The following is a 20,276-nucleotide window of genomic DNA, read 5'->3' on the forward strand; positions in this document are numbered from 1 at the left end:
TGGAGTTAGCCCACAGGACGGTTCTCTTCTCCGGAAAGTTTCTCGCCCCCACTCCTGTGCCCGGGCATCCTCTGAGCTCTGAGGGCTGGTTTCTCCCACCACTCCCCGGTCAAGTCTCGGAGATGGGAGCTGGCTTTGCAGGAGGTGACAGACTTTGCTGGGTCCATCTGTATCAGGATCACAAGGTCGCTGAGCAGAGCCAAAGGTGGGAGATTCCAGCCAAAGGCGGGCGTGCCAGGACCCCAGGGCCCATGGTGGGGGGTGAGGGTGGGGGGTGCGGGTGGGGGGTCTTTGGGCCTAGGCCACTGCCTCAGAGCGCCCTGAGTAGTAGGCAGTGGGGAGGGTTGGGGTTGGCGCGAGTGTGGGTTACAGCCAGGGGCAGAGCTGTGTGCTGTGGGTCTTCTGGGGTGCGAGCCCCTGCTGGCAGGACCTCCCAGCCTGCCCAGAGCTGCCAACAAGTCTGCCAGCACTGCCCCCTCCATTCCCAGCCCTTGGGGGAGGCTCGTCTTGGCAGCCAGTGGCATGATCTATTGCTGTTGCTTCCCCTGAGGGCCTGGCTTGGGGGCTGCTGCCAGAAGACTGGGGATGTCGGCAGTGTGGGGGTGACTGGCCTTGACCTTTCTGATCTCATGACCACTCATGGGGTGCTTCTCCTCAGACTTCTCAGGGAAGCTTGGAGGCTTCTCTCTGCCTTGGAGGGAGGCACGGCGTGGAAGCCAAGTTCAGGCAGACTCTTGTTCTTTGCAGAACCTTGGGAACGGGCCTGGCATGGGCTGAACTGTCACAAGGGGGCACAAACCAATGATACTGTCTCTGGAGCTGCCCAGGACCGGTCCCTCCAGACCCCAGCCACCCACACACCCCCCTGCCTCCAGATTCTGGCACTGGCATCTGCCAGGGAGATTTTAAACGCGTTGCTCTGTGTTAAGTGCTTTCGAAGGGTGCCCGCATGGAGCAAGAGCTCTATCAGTGTTGGCTATTATCAACGTTTCCCACACCCTCTTGCTGTCAAAGGCTGCCTTGTGATTCTGGAGAGGGTGTCTGGGAGGTACCATCTGTTTGGGGTCTAGAAATTAACTTCTGGGACCTTGCAGCTTTGTGGGGAGTGAGGTCTGGTAGCACCCCAGGTCCAAACTGAGGGGGTCCGGGTTCCTCTAGCCTGTCCCTGCCCCGCTCCCGCCATAGTCCCAGAGTGCTTTGTGCCTGTGCTCAGGAGCACTACGCAGGTGGGAGACTTAGATTCCAGAGGGCACTGGGTTCCCGGGAGAAGCAAGAGGCCATGGAGGGGGTGACGGAGGGGCCAGGGTTGAGGCCCACCCCACAGACTCCAAGTTGACAAGGGTTGGGAGGGGAGGTTCAGATGTAAGGAAAGGAAGTTAGAAAAGTAAATGAAGAGTCACTTGCCTGGGTGTCTTCTGACTTGGGAGTGGGTTGCTCCCCAAAAGCCAGCAGGGTCCCTTTGAAAGCACTTAACAGCAGGGACCCCCTTCCCTGTGAGTGGAGAGCCCAGGTGGAGGAGGCCTGTGCCACCTTCTGGCTGTTTCCATCCCCACCCCATCCCTAACTCCCTTCCCTGCCCACTCCTTGGAAATAGGGCACATTGGCCCCTCAACCCCACCCTCCCTGCCTTTTCAGACTCCCATGAGCCAATTTTCTGGGTAGAACCAAGGGAATTGTAACAGATTCTGGGAAGGCCCCCCCTTCATCAGACAGGAGCAGGGGCCACACCTCCATTCTTTGTGCCTGCTTAACTGGTGGTCATTCTGTAGTTGGCCCTGCCACCTGCCTTTGCATTGGGAGCAGACCCAGGCCCTAGCGGGGCACGCTCTCTGCATCCCTCTGCAGAGAGGCTGCCCTAGAGGGATTCTGAAACCCCCCTCGCAGAGTGGCTCAAGAGTGTGCACCACCCATTGCAGGAAAGGGGTGAGTCTGCTTCGGCATAGTACCAGAAGCTTCCAGGCCCGGGGCTGACAGTGAGGAGTGCACAGCACAGCTCAGGAGCCACAACAGGTGGGGAGCTCCAGTCTCCAAAAAGGGAACCCCAGATTGGTATTCCAGAGTGTCCCCGACGTCCAGGCCTACAGATTGCAGTCAGGGCAGCCACCATAGCCTGGCTGAGCTCCCAGCCCCTCGGAGACAGACCCCAGACACTGGAAAGCAGAGCAGGCAGTTTGTGAGGGCTGGGGCCCCCAAAAAGTGTGCAGAACTTGCATCTAAATTGGGGCTTACAGCCTTCTCACACCTCACTCGTGCTGCACCTGTGGTTAGACACCTTTCTGCAGTGAGCTTCTACTGCTGCTGGTTTAGCTGCTGCTGCTTCTTCCCCTAGTCCTCAGAAATACCCCTTTTTTCTCAAGACCCAGGGCCTTGACTTGAGCTTTTGGTTTCCATGAGGAAATGGCTAGGGTAGGTGGGCTTTGGTGGCTGGAGTTCTTAGTTCCCTCTTTGTTCTCTGTGGCTCCCTTCCCAGAGATGCCCCTGGGCTCCTGGGCTTCCCTGGGCTTCCAAATCACCCCTGACCCTTACCGTGGTCCCAGGGGTGGGGGTGGGGGGTGGCGGGTATAAGTGACACTCCTTATCCTAGCAATAGAGGAAGTGGCAAATGTAACCTCTAGTGGGAGCATCACACAGCAACACTGTATGATATCTGGGATCCAGGCCAAGTGCCCCCTAGCCCAGTGGGGGGGCTAACCTCTGCCAAGGGGCTGCGTGGGTTTGGTGGCTTTTCAGGCTGAGGAGGGACGTCTCCAGGACTGCAGTTTATCACTGGCCTTGGACCTTTGCCTGGGGCCAGGAGATCTACAGCCAGTCCACTGCCCTATCTCCGCCCCACCCCCACCCCCTGCAGAGAGCTGACTCGGAAGGATGCTGGGGCTGCCAGGGCTGTGGGGAGGTGGGCTGGGGTGAGGCCCTCAGTTTCCTGCTGGGGTCTCGGGTGTGAGGGAGGCCTGGCCGCAGAGGCCCAGAGGAAGCTGTTTGGCTGTAGTACCACCTCCCCTTCCTCTGCCTGCAGCTTCGCCCTAAAGCCCGCATGGGTCGGGGGCTCAGGATCTTGGTTTCCCATTTGGGAAGGAGGACAGCTGGGAACAAGGGGGACCCGCTTGGAGACAGGCTCCTTGGGACCATGGCACACCGTCACCATAAAAAGGGACGTGGCAAATAACGAAATCGTGCCCATTTATCAGGCACGCATTGAAAGCCAGGCCCAATAAACTTCAGTAAAGGAAGTTTATATTGCCTCCTGTGAGCCTCGCACAATGTTCTTAATAACCCCATGTATAAGGAAAGAAACAGAGGCGCAGAAGGATTTGACTCCCTGCCCAAGGTCAACCACTGGCAAATCGTGAGCCGGGATTCAAATCCAGGCCCGTTTCCAAAACCTGGGCTTTTTAACCGGATTCTCTGCCACCGCCTTCAATGTTCATTTTATTCCTGTCCCATCGGGCAGGTTTCTGAAAAAGGGAACGAGGCCAAGAGGTGGGAAGGGTTTTTGTGTGTTGGTGACTAGTATGGAAACCAACTGCAAACCCAGGCCTTTTTCTGCCGTCCTGATCCCCAGTGCCCTGCCTGTCTTGGAGCCTGTGTTCCCCGAGTTCAGGGGATTGGCTGTCGGCCCTCTCTCAGATGGGCTGAGCTCTCCCTTCTCCATCCTCCCTTCCCTCCATGCCCCTCCCCTGCCTTCTCCTCCCAGCCCCACTCCCTTTCTCGCTTGCCCACCAGCCCGCCTAATTGCTTCCATCTGGCCTGCCTGCCAGCTCTGATTCCTATTCCTTTGGAAATGCAGCTCCCAGGCTGCCGCCCACATGGCTGCAAGGCCTCCTCGGGCAACCGCCGGGACACGTGGACCAGGGAGGGCCTGCCTGGGTCTGGGAGCGGGAGCGGGCCCAGGTGACCACTCCGGCACCCCACCTGCCCAGTTGTCCCAGGTGGGACCACCTTCTGCTCCCTGGACTTCTGATGTGCCTTCTTCCTGGGCTATTGATCCCCCCAAGACCCCTTTCTCAGTCCAACACTGTCTGGCTGAGGGGGCCTGGGGTGGGGGGTCCCTCCTGCCCCCCACGGAGGCCCAGCACCAACAGTCCTCCTGTCCCTTAGAGTATGCTCAGGTCAGGAGGGGTGCCCAGGCCTCAGATCAGCTGACAGCATGGGGGTGTCCGGCGGGGGTAAGTGGGGCCATGAGGGTGTGCCCCGGCGAACCCACTGCCCAGAGACTGGTGGGAGGAAAGCACGGCGGGGGCCTGACTGTGGAGGTCAAGGGGTCTGGTTGCTGTAGGGCACATGGAAAGGGATTAGACTTGTTCTGTTTGGACCAAGGAATTGACTCTGAACCGGAGAGATAAAGCTTCAGGGTGATGTATGTTGGATAGAAACAAAATAAAATTGGCACACTCTAACGTGCTTTGAATACACAAGAGACCCCCTTCCTGGGACGCTGCATAGGCTGGGTTGGGAGTCCGCCAGGTGGAGCTGGAAATTTCAGGAGGGACATCACGGAGGAGTCCAAGCACAGACCAGTGACCTCGACAGCCAGGCCTCGGCTGGGAGCATGCATTCTTGGTGCGGTGCCCAATGGATTTGAAAATCTTTGGGGGTGTTGTCCTCCCCAAGAATTTAGGATTGTCTGGTCATGTAAACTCCAGGAACCCGTCTGCCTTGTTCCCTGTTGTTTTCTTCATGCCTGGAATAACATCTAGCAGATAATAAGTGCTCGATAAACACTTGCCTAGTGAGTGGACAGTAAACGGAACCCCAGTTTGCTAGCTTTGTCTTTACCATGCCCCTACTTTTTGTAGGGTGAAGGGAGAAGGGCCTACCTTTTGATGGGCAAGCTGTTTGCCAGAGAAGGACCTGGCCCCGGTGGTGCTGCCCGCCCAGGGTCCCTCCAGGCACCAGAGTGGCAAGCAGGAGTCTGCCCCTGAAGCAGGTGTACCCCCCATCCCACCCACCCCGGGAGCAGCCCATCAGACATCTGCACCTGCCTCCCCTCCCAGCCTGCCCTTCGGTCCTTGTGCACTGAGGTCCTTCCAGGTCCAACTGCTCATGTCAATCCACTCCTTCCTTTTTGAGGCCCAGGCCAGGCGCCCCCGAGGGGTGGAACCTCACATTCCCCTCACATTCAGCCGGAACAACTCCACTTTCATTCTTTTTAGATACTGGGTTTCCATTTAAAGATTTCATTTGAAACAGGAACAGAGGATTTCCTGGCTTAAAAAAAAGTTTTTTTTTTTTTTTAAGCCACCCCCCACCCCGTTTTGGCTCCCTGTTTCCGGTAACACGCCACATGGACACAGGCCTCCTCGCTCCCACTCAACTGTCCCCCCATCCCAGATGGCTTGGATGCCATTTGTAATCCCCTTCCTCAGTCGCAGGTGTCCTTCAACATCCGACTCCACCGGGACTCCGTCTTCTGCACTCTCCAGGCCTGTGACGTGGAGGGGAGTGGGCAGGTGGAGAGGCAGCACTCCCGCCCCATGTGGCAAGGGTCCCAGGGCCATGGCCTCTCAGCCCTTTCTCCCAGCTGCCCAGACACCGGAGCCTGGGGCAGGACATGCTGTCTTTGTGAGCCCGGCTTCCTCCTCGGAGACATGAACACTTCTGAAATGACACAGCACTCGAGATAACGTCCTTGTGTCCAGTGACTCAGACTCACTCAAGGCTGGCTGGTGGCTTTTCTCTGGTGCCAGGGTGGGGTCCGTCCAGAGATGGAAGAGCACGTACTTCCTGGCCCGGGAGAGCAGGGGCAGGGGCGGGTGGGAGCCACACCTGGACACGGTCCTTTGCTCCCTGCCCACTGGCCAGCGGCGGTGTCACCTCAGACAGCTCTCTCCCTCCCTTCGTTGGTTCTCAGCCGGCACATCTGCTAATCGGGGCAGGCCCCACCCTGCCCTGGGGTCCCCAGCACCTAGCAAGCTGGAGTGGACAGATAAATAAATACTGCTTTTTGCAAATGAGGGAACTGAGGCTCAGAAAAGGCTGATGACTTGTCCAAGGTCCCCCAGGCAAGAAGCAGCCTCAGGCGTGATGGTGGTTGTCTGTGCCTCTCCTTCCCACCCCAGCCCCTGGCACACTTGTCTCTCTGAGACTGGTGGGCCCTAGGCTGTCTGTGCTCCAGGACCCAAAGCTTCAGTGTGCTGAGGGTGAAAACTTCTGGGAGGGTACGGTGGGTCCCGAGGGCTGGGTGGGCTCTGATGAGTTCGGAAATGTGCATGCTGCCTGCCTGCTTCCCCTGGATGGGCTGGTAGGGGAGGTGAGCAGGCTCAGCCCCCCCAGGGGTGTTTTGGTGGAGGTGGGGACAGGCGGCAGTGGGGCTGCACACACCGCCTGCGTGGGCTCTTCTCTCCAGACTTACTAGTTCCCTTCTTCTTTTCCCCTGTTCGGTTCCCTTCTTTCTTTTTTCACTCCTTTTCTGTTTTCCGTCCCTTTTCCTCCTCTAGGGTCTCACCTCCTTCTTTGGCCGTGCCTCTTCCTTCATTTTCTGCCTCTTCTTTTTCCCGTCTCCTTGCCTGTCTGGTCCTCACCCCTATCGCCAGGCTGTAGCACCCAAGAAGTAATAACAGTGGGTGCTGGTCTTTGGGGGTGGGTGGGAGCCTAGGGACTTGCAGGAGAGCCCACGGAAGGAGGCTGCAGCAGCTCCTCCTGATACTGGCAGTGTGGGCAATTTTGAGACTCAAATGGCTCTTCCAACATTTGGGTTTGGTGAAGAGACGTTGCCTCCCAAATCGGTAACAGGGCATTCTTTGGCTCAGCTCCCTGGGCCCCCACTCACCTCCCCGGACACCTTCCTGGGCAGGTAGGTGGGACCTGGTCCTGCTACCTTACCTCTGACTGCTGCCTCTCCTCTCTGCAGAGATCTTTCCTCTAGAGGTACCTGCTAGGATGGAGGGAGCTGGCCCGAGCAGAGAGGAGGTTTCCGCTCAGACTCCTTCCAGGTGAGCACAGGGCCGTGCAAGTGCTTGGGCTGAAGCGTGTGCTTGTGTGTGTGCATGTGCAGCTACGTAAGTGTTGGGATGGGTGTGTGCAGGGGTTGGGTGTGAGAGAGAGTGTGAGGGCACGGGGTGCACTCGTGCCGGCCCACCCCTCCCCGTCTTTGCCCCTGCTGCTGGCAGCCTGCTCTCGGTTTCCTGGGGACCCCAGCTGGGCGCTGTGGCTTTGTTCTGGCGCAGGGGCTGGCCAGTCCCCTGCTGTGGTCCCACACAGTGGTGACTGATCCCCGGCCACCCATTCTGCTGCCTGGGGGCCGTGGAGCCGATGTTTGCCCCTTGTCTCCCCAGACGGAGGCGGGTGAGGGGCTCCCTGCCCGGCTTCTCCTCCCTGCCAAGGCGGAGGGAATGGAGAACAGCTGCGTTGGCCGATTCCGGCTCCGTATGGATTTGGTTTGACAACAAAGCTCCCTCTGTGTGTTTCCAGGCCCCTTACATAACTGGGGGATGGGGGTGGGGGGAGGCAGGGCAGGAGGAGGAGGAGATGGGGACAGGGAGACACTGGGACAGGATGCCTGGAAATGGGACAGGATCAGGGACCCGGAGGGGAGGGGAAGGGAGTCGAGAGAGAGAAACTGTTGAGAACGGAGCTTGGCATGGAGGAGGAACCAGTGTTTGTCTTGACCCTGCAATTCTACTTCCTGCTCTCCTGGGGTGGGAAGGGGCTAGATTTGCAGGTCTCCCTTGCGCTGTTGATGCTTCCTCTTCCTCTCCTTGGACCCCACCTGCACGTCCCCAACTGGGAAGGAGGCCAGGTCGGTTTTATGGCTGAGGCAGGGTAGCCAGCCCTGCCCTATACCTGGACAGATTCCATATAAAAAAGAACCAGCTGTTCTCTCCCATGGCCCTTTGGCTTCTCTCCACTGCTCCCCAGACCCCAAGCCCTGGCTGTCAAACCTCCTTTGAGCCCCCATCTTTGTCGAGTGCAGGAGGGACAGACAAACTGCGGCCTTTCCCTCCCTGCCCCCACTCTCCCGAGATCCCTCCGGCTCACCCCCCACCCCAACCTCAGATCCAGGATCTCCCAGTCCGTAGTCCACACCCCTCTGAGGCCACATGTTCTTATCCCCTGCCGTCCCCCACCCTCAGTGATTAGACATTCTTCTCACCATCGCGATCCTTGCAGCTGTCCAAATAGAGTGAGAAGAAAATGTTCTCTTTCGGGAACAGCTGGACTGACAGGCCAGTGAGGCCAGGTGAGCCAGCCGGGCTTGGGTGTGTTCCTGGGGGGTACCGTGTCCCGGGGCTCAGATCCCTTCAGTGCCCAGGCGGGAGAGAAGAGCCATGTGGAGAAAAGCCCAGGAGGACAGACGGGACATCTGGTCTGCGTCCTCTCGGGGTCTGCTGCTTCTGCGTGCCTCGGTTTCCCCGAATCTTTTTCTGGCACCGGGCTTCTTCGGACAGAGCCTCTGGGTTTGCATTGGCACCAAGGATGACACTTGTCCCCAGGCTGTCACGGCGTGAGAACAAGGGATGGCTCCTGGAAGGGTCTGGGAGGCGGAGCTACCAGGGGAGGACCCCAGCGGACCCTGGGGGTGGATTTTGAGCCCTAGTGGGTGACAGAGACCCTAGGGGCTGGCACCTGGCCTGACCTTGTCCTTTCTGCAGCCTGGGCTCTGCCCGGGGGGTGTCTTGTGGAACCCTGGCTGGCTGCTTTAGGGAAGGGGTGGGGAGTGGGGCGGGCCCGAACCTGCAGAACAAGCCCTTAGCTCTGAATCCTTCGTCCCCAGGGCCTGGCTGGCCTGAGTCTGGCCCTCCCACCATCCGCTCCCCCAGATCTGGGTGCTAGGATGATCCTGAAAACTAGTAAAGCCTCAGGGCTTGAGCTGCCCGAGTCTGGGAGGGCAGGGGACAGCTGGGGAAGGGCCAGGTAGGTCCTGGGATCTGCAGGCTGGGCAGGCTGGGACGATAGTCCCTTGCTTGAGGATCAGACACAGGTGCAGAAGCTTTGGAAGGCCAGGATGATGGTGAGTGAGGGAGGCTGGCAGTGGGGGGTCCTCTCCCCAAGCTCCCTCCCCAGGTTCCTCTGGATGCCCTCCCTGGGTCCTGGGGTTTGGCTGGGCAGCAGACGGACGGGAGCCCAGGGCTTCTCTTCAGCCAGCTTCGGGCCGGGAAGGAGGTTCCCAGTGGGCTGACTTAGCCACTCCCTGCTCCTCCCGAGGCTCCCGGCTCCCCGGCAGATGGCTCCAGGGACCTGCTGCATGACAAACAAACTCCACGGAGCCGGAGCTGAAGGGCAAGGAGGCTGGTGGGCTAGCGGGGAGGCCCGAGCTGCCCCAACGGCCGAGCGGCGCCCCTGAGGGATGGGGGAAGAGAGTGGCCAGGCCCAGGATGCCCAGGAGGGCGCAGAAGCTGTAGGTCGGGGCAGGGAACGGGGCCGGGCAGTGAAGGAAGAGGAGTGAGGAGAGAGTGTTTGCATACGTGCTTGTGCGTGTGTGTGGGCATGCCCCCAGGGGCACTGCCCTCCTGCGTGCTCACAGTGTTTGTCTTGGGGTGCACGCCTGTGTGTGCATAGTATGTGCGTGGAGACATGCAAGCAGGGTGTTGCCGTGGGAGGGTCTAAGTGTGGGTGTGTGTTGCTGGACAGAGTGGGGTTGGCCTGGGAGGGGGCTTGAAGTGTCCTGCTGGTGCCTCCTGGCGTTGGGGTGGGTGATGATGGGCTGAGGGTGCACGGACAGTTTGCTGCATTTCCCCGTGGGGGCCAGCGAGCCCCCTGGGACAGAGGTGGCCTGGGCTAGCTCTGAGAAACCGGGCACCACTGGCTTTCTACCTGGTGTCCCCACCTGCTCCGCTGGTCGTTGCCCTGGATGGGCCAGCACCCAGACCTGCAGTGCATACTACCCCTCAGCTTTCCTCCTTGTTGGCCTTGACTTGGAGGAGTGTGGTGGACAGCAGGGTCCTCAAAAGTTTTACTGATGGGAAACGGCCTCAAGGGGGAGGTGGGTGGAGGCTCTTAGCCCCTCTGTTCCCAGAGGGCAGTTCCCTAATGCAGGAAATGACCTTCATTCTTTCATGGAGGGGTTGCACCCTGGGTCCCATGGCCTCTCCCCCCCATTTCTCTTCTGCCCGAGCCTTCTCCCCGCTCACCCCCTCCTCTGCTCTGTTAGCCCCCCTGGACTCCATTGGGGTTCAGGAGCAGATCCTTCCCACTGCCTCCCAGAAACTGCCTGCATTGCCTGCATCAGTGGGTCTATCACAGGGCTGACTGCAGGTCCCGGAGAGGGAGATGTGACCTGGCAGGAGCAAGGGTCCCTCCCGCCCCCCCAAAATGATGAGCAATGAGAGGGGTTTCTGCACCAGATCCCAGCTCTGTGTGCATGAGTGCTTGTGCGTGTGTGTGGGCATGCACCCGAGGGGCCACTGCACTCCGGCGTGCTCGCTGTGTTTGTCTTGGGGTGCATGCCTGTGTGTGCATAGTGTGTGCATGGGTATTGCTGTGAGAGGGTCTGAGTGTGCATACCGACAAGCATAGCCCTGTGGGTAGCACCATTCCCGGGGCTCTCCTGGGGGGCAGAGCAGGATTTTTCACCTGCTACTGAGATCGCAGACCTTGATTCTTCCCACGTGCTGCTTTGTCACCACTGGGTGGTTGCTCTGTGGGAGGAGCTGCTCCAGAGAGGGGACACTGCTCCGGGGGTGGGGTTGACTGCTTGGCCCAGGCGATGGTGATGTGTCCAAGCCCAGTGGGATGGCAGGGCCTGGTGTTGCTGGTCAAGCAGCTGCGGCTGGAAGGAGAGAGAGCGGGAGTCCCCGCTGTGGCCTCCTCCCTGATCCCCCCCAAACACCATGCCCACAGTGCTCGCTGTTGTCTGGGCCGTTTGTGGGGTGGTGGTCTGTGTGACAGCCTGGATGGCAGGGGGCCTCCCTGTCCCTGGCACCTGGGTATGTCCCTGGGAGCTTGTGGAGTGGAGCCCGGCAACCAGGAGGCAAAGCGAGTTGTGGGTGCACTAGTGGGGCAGTGGGGTGGGAGGACGGGGCCACCACGAGCTGGCCCAGGCCCCTTTGTTGCACTTGGGGGCTGGGTGCTCCCTCTATGCCCTGCCCGCATGGGGCTGCACGCGAAATCTTGGGATGTTTTGAGGTGCACGACACCTCCAAGAACTTGCTCTTGTCACCTACATTTTACAGATGGGGCGCAAAGTGGTTAAGTCCCCGGCCAGGGAGCGGTAGAGGCTGAGTTAACCCCAGACAGCTGCTCTCAACCCCACGTGTGGCATCGAGTGTAGGAGTTAAAAGCAAGGTTTTGCAGACAAAGTGCTCACAGCTTTCATCTCTGGTCTACCACTGTCTAGCTGTCTGACCTTGGACTCCTTCCTTTACCTCCCTGGGCCTCAGTTTCCCTGTCTGTACAATCAGAATAAACGAGTACCTACCCCACAGGCTGTTGTAAAAAGTAAATGCGATTTTTACACATTAACTACAGAGCAGCTCTGGGGATCTTTTACAAGCAGTTCCAGCCCGCCCCTGTGTAAGGGCTCTGGTAAGTTCTCCCTGCTCCTGGAATACAGTGCCAGCTCCTTAACTGGAGTCCGTGACACCCTGGCTGGCTTGTCCACACCCCCTCAGGCACCCCGTTCTCCCCGTCCTGCTGCTCACCAACCATGTCGGACTTGTCTCTGGTTTTTAATCCTGACAAGCCTTGCAGTCTTCACACTTCCCTTGGATGGAACCTTCCATACCCATGTCTTTGACTGTACTCTTGTCATATAGGTCTAGAGCGGCTGTCCTCATACCCAGTGTAAGGAGCTGCCCCGATCCCCCACTGTCCCCTGCCCTGCTTTACTGGTTTCGTGGGACAGGCCACCACTCTGCCATCTTACTCATCGATTTGTTTACTGCCTCTCTCCCCATCTAGATGGGAAGTCCCCGAGCACAGGCTGGCTCTCTGCTGCTCTGCCGTGTCCCCTGTGCAGAGCTTGTGGGGGTCTCTCTCTCTCTCTCTCTGTCTCTCTCTGTCTCTCTCTCTCTCTGTCTCAGTGCATCCCAGGGTGCCCTGGGCTGCGCTGGGCATTTCCTTGACTCATCTTTCTGAGAGGCAGGCAGGGAGCGCCTTGGGGTGTTCCTGGAAGTGCACAGGGGTGGCGTCCCTCAGACCTCGCCTTCAGGGGCTGACCAGCCGTCTTGGAAACCAGTAAGTCGGTGCAGAAGGGCCAACGCTCGCAGGAGCCAGTTGCGCATGAGCCACACCTGCCTAATAAAATACGTGTCCTGGTGAACACACGGCCTTCTCCGTGCAGGAAGCAAGAAAGAGAGGTAGATACCGACGGGTTGGCTCTGCCCTCTCCCCGAAGGAGCCATGGCAAACCCAGGGCAGTGGAGGGTAAGTGGACTGGGCTGTTTCTCACCTGGAGAGGAGAGGAGGGGGTGAATCCCCTAATGGTGGCGATGCCCGTAGAGCTTTTGTGGAAACTAGGAGCAGTGACTTCCCCAGCCCCCAGTCGGGCACAGCTCCGAGCTGGACATCCTGTTGGGCAAGCAGAGGGAGGAGGGCTGGGTATCAGTCCCGACTCAACCCCCTGAACGGGCTGTGCATAACTGAAATGCTGGCCCTGCCCGAGTCGTGCCCTGGGTGCAGGGGTGGGGACAGGGAGGGCTGAGAGGGCCGCGGTCGGCTGGGTGTGTCAGAGGGGCTGGCTGGAATGGCCGGGGCTCTGAGGCCCACTGCATTCCAGCCTCTGCAACAACATGCCTTCATGCCTTCACCAGCCGGACACGCAGAGACTCTGGGGGGTCGGACTGGGCTCCTCTGTCCGTTTTACCAAACTGGAGACCAGAGACCCTGGGAGGGGAGGTGTCCAGACCCGCAGAGCTAGTTAGTGGTCAACCTGGAATTCACGCCCAGGGTTGTGAGACACCCCCCACTTTTGTATTGTCTGGTTTTTCCCTTATATTTTATTTTGTACAAGTTTTTAATTGAAAGTGGATCACACTTGCCAGTTAAAAAAACATTGGACAGTAGAGAGAATATAAAAAATATCCCTCCGATTCCAGACCCCTGTCCCCATCTTCACGTCGTACGCAGTCGTGTCTAAGTGTGCCTTTAACTCTTTCCTTAAAAGCACATTCGGAAATGCCCTCTTCTCTGCTGTCCATCCTCCTCCCTTTTGAAAAGGTGATGATGTGCTTTGGAGAGTGTCAGACATCAGCGGGTAGAAATTTGCATCATTGCTTTCTGTGCCCGCGGAGTGTTCCAACATCTGTGCCACGTCATCTTCAGACAGTTCTCCAGGAATAGACTTTTCAGGTGTTTCTGAACTTCTGCTTTGTAATTGGAGCTGTAGAAAAGCTCTTGATAGGCCATTTCTGTGCAAACATGGGTGACTTTTCTGTGGCACAAACGTCTGGCAATGGAATTCCAGGGTAAAGGGTTTTGATAGCTCTTGCCAAGTCACCCTCCAGTGAGGTTGCCCCCTTTATAGTTCCAGGGGTAATAGATGAGAGTGCCTAACTGCCCCATGCCCCCCACGGTCCCCCAACACTGGGCCCTGCAAGGTGACTGGTGCCTTGCTGTCCCCCTGGGTGAAAAGGGGTATCTTGACTTCACTGGTATTTTTAAGTGCGTCTGGGTGTCCTTTTCCACAGGCCATTTGCGTTTCTTTTTCTATAACTGTACACTCATGATCCCAGCCCACTGTTCTGTCGGGGCTCTTGGTCTTTTTTAATTGACCGGTGTGAGCACATTATAGGTTAGGGGAGTTAACTGGTTGTTTTTATATGTACCTTGCAAATATGGCCTCCAGTTTGTCATTCTTCATTTAACTTTGGTCTCTCTTAAATTTTTACATCTGTGGATTTATCCATCTTTAATTGGATAATCTCTGAATTTTTATGTCTTCAAAATCTCTTTTCTCTTCAATATAATAATTTTTAAAACATATGGAACATAATATGACAGAACACCAAGTGACAATGATCTCGATTTTAAAAATGTTACCATTTTCTTATAGTATGCTAACCTTTTTTTAAGAAATAAAGGATTTATGGGTATAGAATTAAAGCCCTGCCCCTCCCCCACCCATCCTGTTTCCTCTGTTTCTCCAGAATTTAGCACTCACTTGCCTGTTTTTATTCTTTTACCACATACACACATATGCATGTGCAAATACACACACACACATATGTATATGGGCACAAAACACTGCTATGTGTTACACATATGCACACACAGAATATCATTCTGTGTGTTTTTACAACTTAAGTAATAGTACCACCCTGTACGCATCTTTACACAATACTTTTATCACCTGACGTATTTATCGGGTTTATCCATTTTGATGCACATAGATTGAAGGATCGTTTTGAACAACTACACAGTATTCACTAGTATGAAGACACCACGTTTTATTTAGCATCCCTCACTGATGGGCTTTCCAGTTGTTTCCAGGTTTTGGCTATTGTAGCAATGCTGTGATAAATGTCATGGTATGGGGTGGACGCACACACACACACACACACACACACACACACACACACACACATTGGAAGGACACTCGGAGGCGTGCCCAGAAGTGGAATTGCTGAACTGTAAAGTGTGCAGATCTCAGCCCTTCGAGACCCTGTGAATTGCTCTTGTGAGCGTTTGTGCCAATCCGTCCTCCTCCCGCAATGTATGAGGAAAAGTGCCTGTTTTTCCACATCTGTAATCACAGGGTGCTCCTCTGCCTTCTTGGGTCACCAGTGAGGTTGGACATCTTTTCACAGGTTTGTTAGGTATTTGGTGTAATGTGGGCAATTCCTTTTCATGTCCTTTGCTCTTTTCTCTTTTGATCCGTTGGTCTTTTTCTTATTGATTTGCATGAGTCCTTAACTTTTCCAAGTATTTTCTGGTTCTCTGCACTGCGTCTGACCTGTCTAAAGCCAGACCTGCTAAACGCTGGGTACCACTGTCCCTGCTAAGTGGCCTAGAGGCTCTGGCATCTGGGCCGTCCTTGGGGTTGGGTCCGTGCGGCAGCCTGGGTGACCGTGGGGCCTCCCTGTCCCTAGCAGCCAGGTGTGCCCCTGTGGAGCTTGTGGAGGGGACCCCACTAGCCGGGAGGCAAGGCAAGTGTGGGTTCATAGTGGGGGAGCTGGGTGGGAGGACGGGGCCGCCACGAGCTGGCCCAGGCCCCCTTGTGCTCAGGGGCCGAGTGCTCGCTCTGTGCCCTGCCCTCATGGAGCTACATGCTAAATCCCTGGATGTTGTTGAGGCTCAGGACACCTCCAAGAACTTGTTCTTGTCACCCTCATGTTACTGATGGGGGCCAAGAATTTAAGGTCCCCGGCCGGGTAGCAGCAGAGGCTGGGTCAGGCCTCAGGTATCTCTGAGTCCAGATCCCTTTCCACTGCCTTCCACTGGCAGCCAAAGGTCCTTGAGGGCTGGGGCTTATCCCAGGATGGTGCTTTGAGAAGCAAGGAAGGAAGGAGGGAGGTGTCCTGGGTAATAGGGTTTTCCTCGTGCCAACAGCCCTCCAGGGGCTACAGAGAGTTCGTCCCCTGGCCTCAGCTCAGGGCCTGGTCCTGCAGCCTTGGAGTCAGTAGCAGTGAAGGTGGGCCACAGGCGCCACCCTCCTCGGTGACCAGGGTGTCCCCACGAGCTCAGGGGCATCTGTCTGGCAGAACACGCGGCACTGGCTGGCTCTGCCAACTCCCCAAGGTGAGCCTGGAACAACCCCCGCTCCCTGCATGCCTAGCTCTTTGCAAAATAAAAGTCTGGGATGTTTTAACTTGAGGGAACTTCTGTTCTTTGTGGTTCTTTTCAGTGGCTCATTCATCCAGGCATCAGTTCATTTAACTATGGGCTGACCACCTACTGTGTGATGGGCTGGTGCTGGGAATAGTGGGGTGAACAGCAATCCCTGCTTTTCCAGGGTATATAGTCTAGTGGATAGGGAGAGACAGTGCAATACAACTGCCCTAAAGGAAAGAAAACAGGGTGATGTGGGGGAGACCCAACTGTTGGGGGGGGCAAGCTGGGAAGGAGCTGTGGCCAGGAGGAGCAGTGGCTGGGAGGGAGACCTGGGCTGGGGTCCCCACTGGTCCAGATCCCCCAACATTTTTAATGCAGTCAACTTACGCTGTGACAAGGATTCAGGAGTGAACCTCTTGGCATTGACCCACAGCCTCTGTTTGGCCTCCATTCTTCAGTGACGATGGGCAGTGGTCATGGCACATGTAGGCTAAAATTCTTATCCTTGGGAAGGGAAAGGGGTGTTTAGGGAATCCTTGGGAGGCCTAGGGGTAATCCAGGGCTCTCTCAGTTCAGTGGAGGGTGTGTTGTGCATAGCATAAGGCTCACAGTCATCACCTAGAAGCGATTGGTCACAAAAGCTATTGTTTTTAGTTCACCCCATAATAATGCAACCCCACGTCTTACACAGTTGTGTGTTTTGAGACTCCACTTAATGCACTGAAATGGAGTTCTTCTCGTATTGCTACTTATTGAGCATCACCTGTGTGCTTTGACTATGTTATTATTTTTTTTTTGAGATGTTGTAGGTTTACCGAAAAATCATGCTTAAGATTGACTTCCCATATACCTCTTCCACTATTATTAGCACCTGAATTTGTGTGGTACGTTTGTACACTTGATGAAAGTGGATTTTTGTAATTGCACTATTAATTACAGGACATAGTTCAAATTAGGGCTCCCTGTTTGTGTTGTACAGTCTTATGTTGTTTTTTTAAATAATTTTTATTCTATTAACATATATACAACCTAAAATTTACCTTTTTAACTACATTCAAATATATAGTTCAGTGCTGTTAAATATGTTCAGTGTTGTGCTACCATCACCACCATCCATTACCAAAAATTTTCCGTCACCCCCAAATAGAAACTCGGTATATTTTAAGCCTTAACTTTCCATTCCCTATCCCCACTCCATCCCCTGGTAACATTTATTCTAGTTTCTGACTCTATGACTTTGCTTATTCTAATTGTTTCAAATCAGGGAGATAATTCAATATTTGTCCTTTTGTGCCTGGCTTATTTCGCTCAGCATGATGTCTTCAGGGTTCATCCATGTTGTTGCATGTATCAGGACTTCATTCCTTTTTACAGCTAAATAATATTCATATATATATACATATATATATATAATTTCCCACATTTTGTTTATCCATTCATTGGTTGACAGACACTTGGGTTGCTTCCATCTTACGGCAATTATGAATAATGCTGCTGTGAACATCAGTTGTTTGGGTATATACTGACTATGTTATCTTTTAACCACCACAAGAGAACTCTCTAGAAGGGACTGTTTTGCCTCCAGTGTGTAGATTAGGAGACTGAGGCTTGGGGATGCCAAGGGCTTTTCCAGAGTCCCACATCTAGCAGCAAGTGAAGAGGCAGATTCAGTCCCCGTGGCCCCAGGACACAGCTCTGTCTGTTCCATCCAACCTGCTGGCTTACCTACGTGGGCTCCATGAGCAGCCTGGGGGGCAGCCGGCCTGGACAGGTACTGGGAAAAGATTCCAGGGTCAGGAAGAGGTTGGGTATGGGAAAAGCCTGGCTAGACCCACAGGACATGTGGCAGGTTCACCTTGAATCGTCACCGTGAACTGTGTCCCCCAGATGGCTCAGGAGGAGAGGGATAGAGGCTGGAGGAGAGTAAGGGCTGCTTGACTCTGACATTCAGGCTCCTGCTGTGTGTCAGCTTCGTCAGCTCCCACCCACCACCAGGACTCCTGACTTAGCCTTCCTGACATGGAACCTGGTGAAGGTTCGGTCCCTCTCCAGATGATTCCAGTGGACACTGAGGGGAAGAGGCGGGTAAAAACGCCGCCTTCCAGTCATAGGAAGTTGGCACTAGATGGAGTCTTGCAGATTGTGTAGTCTAGTGCTGCCCAATAGAAACAGAATATGAGCCACACATGTGAGCCAGGTCTGTAATTTGGAATTTTCTAGCAGCTACATTAAAGAGGAAAACAAAACAAAACAAAACACAAAACCCTAACAATAAAGAGGTGAAATTAATTCTAATAATTTTCACCCAGAATATCCAAAACATTATCATTTCAATGTATGATCAATATAAAAGAATTATGAGGGCATGTTTACGGTTTTTGGTGCTAGTCTTTGAAGCCCGGTGTGTGTTTTCCTCTCACGGCACTTTTCGGTGCAGCCGCATGTCGAGTGGTCGGTGGCCACGGGGGGCCTGTGCCACCGTCTTGATGGTGCAGGTCTGCTCCAGTCCCCATATCAGAGGAGGCACCTGGAGAAGGGCAGACACCAGCCATACTGGTGGTGAGCTGGGTCTAAGCCCCAGCACCTTTTGCTTCAGATCCTGGGGGGCACGGTGTGGCTTCCTCAGTTTCCCAGGCTGTGTGCTCCAGGGTGGGAGGAATGGGGGGTGGGCATGGCCCTGGAGCCCCCCACCTGCGGCATGTGCTCTCCTGGGCATGCCCGGCCTCCTGCCTCCCCACCCAGCCTCAGAGAACAGAATTCAAAGCCTCCACCCCTCCCTGGCAGATACCAAGAGTAACTCCCTGTGGCGTCTTGTGACAGGCAGCTGATGAACCGGCTGATACAATGTTTCTCCGCGGGAGTCTGCTCTGCCTGCTGTCTGTGGGGCTTGGGTGCAGCCTGGGGACCCCAAGGGCAGGAGCGGCGAGACTTCTTTCCCTGCAGGGGAAGCCTGTCTAGCCCCTTTTCCTCTCCAGGGTGGCTTTAGAAATGCCCTCTCCCTCCCACGCTTGGGCCTTGAACCTGCCCTGTGCTAAGCCTATCCCTCCCAGGCAGGCTGTGGTCACGGGGTGCTGCTCAGCCATGGGGCCGGGACCTGAGGCTGGGCGTCTCCAGCCAGGGACGGGGTGCATGATGGGGCTGGGGAGACGGGCTGCAAGGGTGTCTGGCCTGCCGCCCCTGCCTCTTTCCCTCTTATTCCACCCTGCACATAGATCTGTTTATTTATTCCACAAACACGTATGGAGCCCCTTCTGTTGTACCACGATTTATAGACGTTGATGATACAGCAACAAAAATACAGCAAAAAATCTGCCCGCAGGGGAGGGGGCTCTGAAATGTTGGATTGGGTGTGTAAGGAATTGTCTTTTTTTTTTTTTTTAATTGTGGTAACATTTGTATAACATACAATTTGCCATTTTAACCATTTTTTTTAAGTGCACAATTCAGTGGCATGAATTACATTCACAATACTGGGCTGCCATCACCACTATCTATTACCAAAACTTTTTCATCACCCCACCCAGGAACCCTGTACCCATTAAGCAGTAACTCCCTTTAGCCCCTGCTAACCTCTAATCTACTTTCTGGCTCTATGAATTTGCTTATTTGTCCCTTTGTGTCTGGCTTCTTTCACTCAACGTGATATCTTCAAGGTTCATCCATGGCGTCGTACGTATCAGGACTTCATTCCTTTTTACAGCTGAGTAATATCCCATCATGTGTATCTACCACGTTTTGTTTATCCATTCATTGGTTGATGGACACGTGGGTTGCTTCCACCTTTTGGCAATTGTGAATAATGCTGCTGTGAACATTGGCATGTAAGTATCTGTTTGAGTCCCTGTTTTCAGTGCGTTTGGGTATATATCTAGAAGTGGACTTGCTGGGTCACGTGGTAATTCTGTGTTTAAGTTTCTGAGACCAAACTTTCTCACAGCATCTGTACCATTTGACAGCCCCACCAGTGGTGCACCAGGGTTCCTGTTTCCCCATCTCCTTGTCAACACTTGTTATTTTCCACTTTCTTAAAATAGTAGCCAGCCTGGCAGGTATGGAGTGGTCTGTGTGTGGAATGTTGGTGGGAGGTGGGGAAGCCTCACTGGGAAGGTGAAGGAAGAGCCAAACCTAGGACCACGTAGCCAAGCTTTCCATGAACAGCGAACAGCATCTGCCAGTGCTGAGACAGGACTGTTGCCCATGAGGAAGCTGGTGTGGATGAAGTGGAATAAACAAGGGGGAGAGGTCAGGAAAGGAGGGTAGCCAGCTAGATAGATGGTGTAGCTCCTTACAGGTCTGAGTAAAAACTTGGGCTTAGGCGAGATGGGGAGCCAGTGGAGGGTTTTTGAGCTGAGGAGATGGGATACAGAAGACTGGTCCATTCTGGACAGTTCCTATCAGTTGGCCATTTGTAACCAAGAGCGTTTGTTTGGTCAGGATGGATTGTTCCCCATGGGAGAACCCCCCTGGCCCGCCCCAGGTCTGCATCTTCCTGTTGCTTTATTGAGCAGTTTTATTAATTACATTAGACCCACAGTCCAGTGGGAGTCCCCTCTGTAACACTTGCAGCAGACAGTGAGCCAAGGGGAATTGCCATGGGTGAGCTGACACCTCGAGATTTGCCAGCCATGACA

General features: G+C 55.1%; 1 protein-coding gene across 7 annotated transcripts in view; it reads left to right on the forward strand.

Annotated features, from left to right (window-relative positions):
* Positions 1-20,276, forward strand: part of ST3GAL4 (ST3 beta-galactoside alpha-2,3-sialyltransferase 4) — a 35,442-nt gene that overhangs the window by 384 nt on the left and 14,782 nt on the right. For 2 of the 7 annotated variants that reach the window (XM_037841926.1, XM_037841927.1), the window contains exons 2-3: positions 6,848-6,929; positions 7,272-7,395. In XM_037841926.1, coding sequence (XP_037697854.1) covers positions 6,877-6,929; positions 7,272-7,395 — 177 coding nt within the window. In that variant the 5' untranslated portion in view covers positions 6,848-6,876. Of the gene's footprint in view, positions 1-6,332; positions 6,930-7,271; positions 7,396-8,684; positions 9,335-20,276 lie in introns of those variants that run through there. The other 5 variants (XM_037841930.1, XM_037841932.1, XM_037841931.1 and 2 more) reach the window with 4 other exon arrangements.

The sequence above is a fragment of the Choloepus didactylus genome, chromosome 6 (assembly GCF_015220235.1).
Source record: "Choloepus didactylus isolate mChoDid1 chromosome 6, mChoDid1.pri, whole genome shotgun sequence".
Lineage (NCBI taxonomy): Eukaryota > Metazoa > Chordata > Mammalia > Pilosa > Megalonychidae > Choloepus > Choloepus didactylus.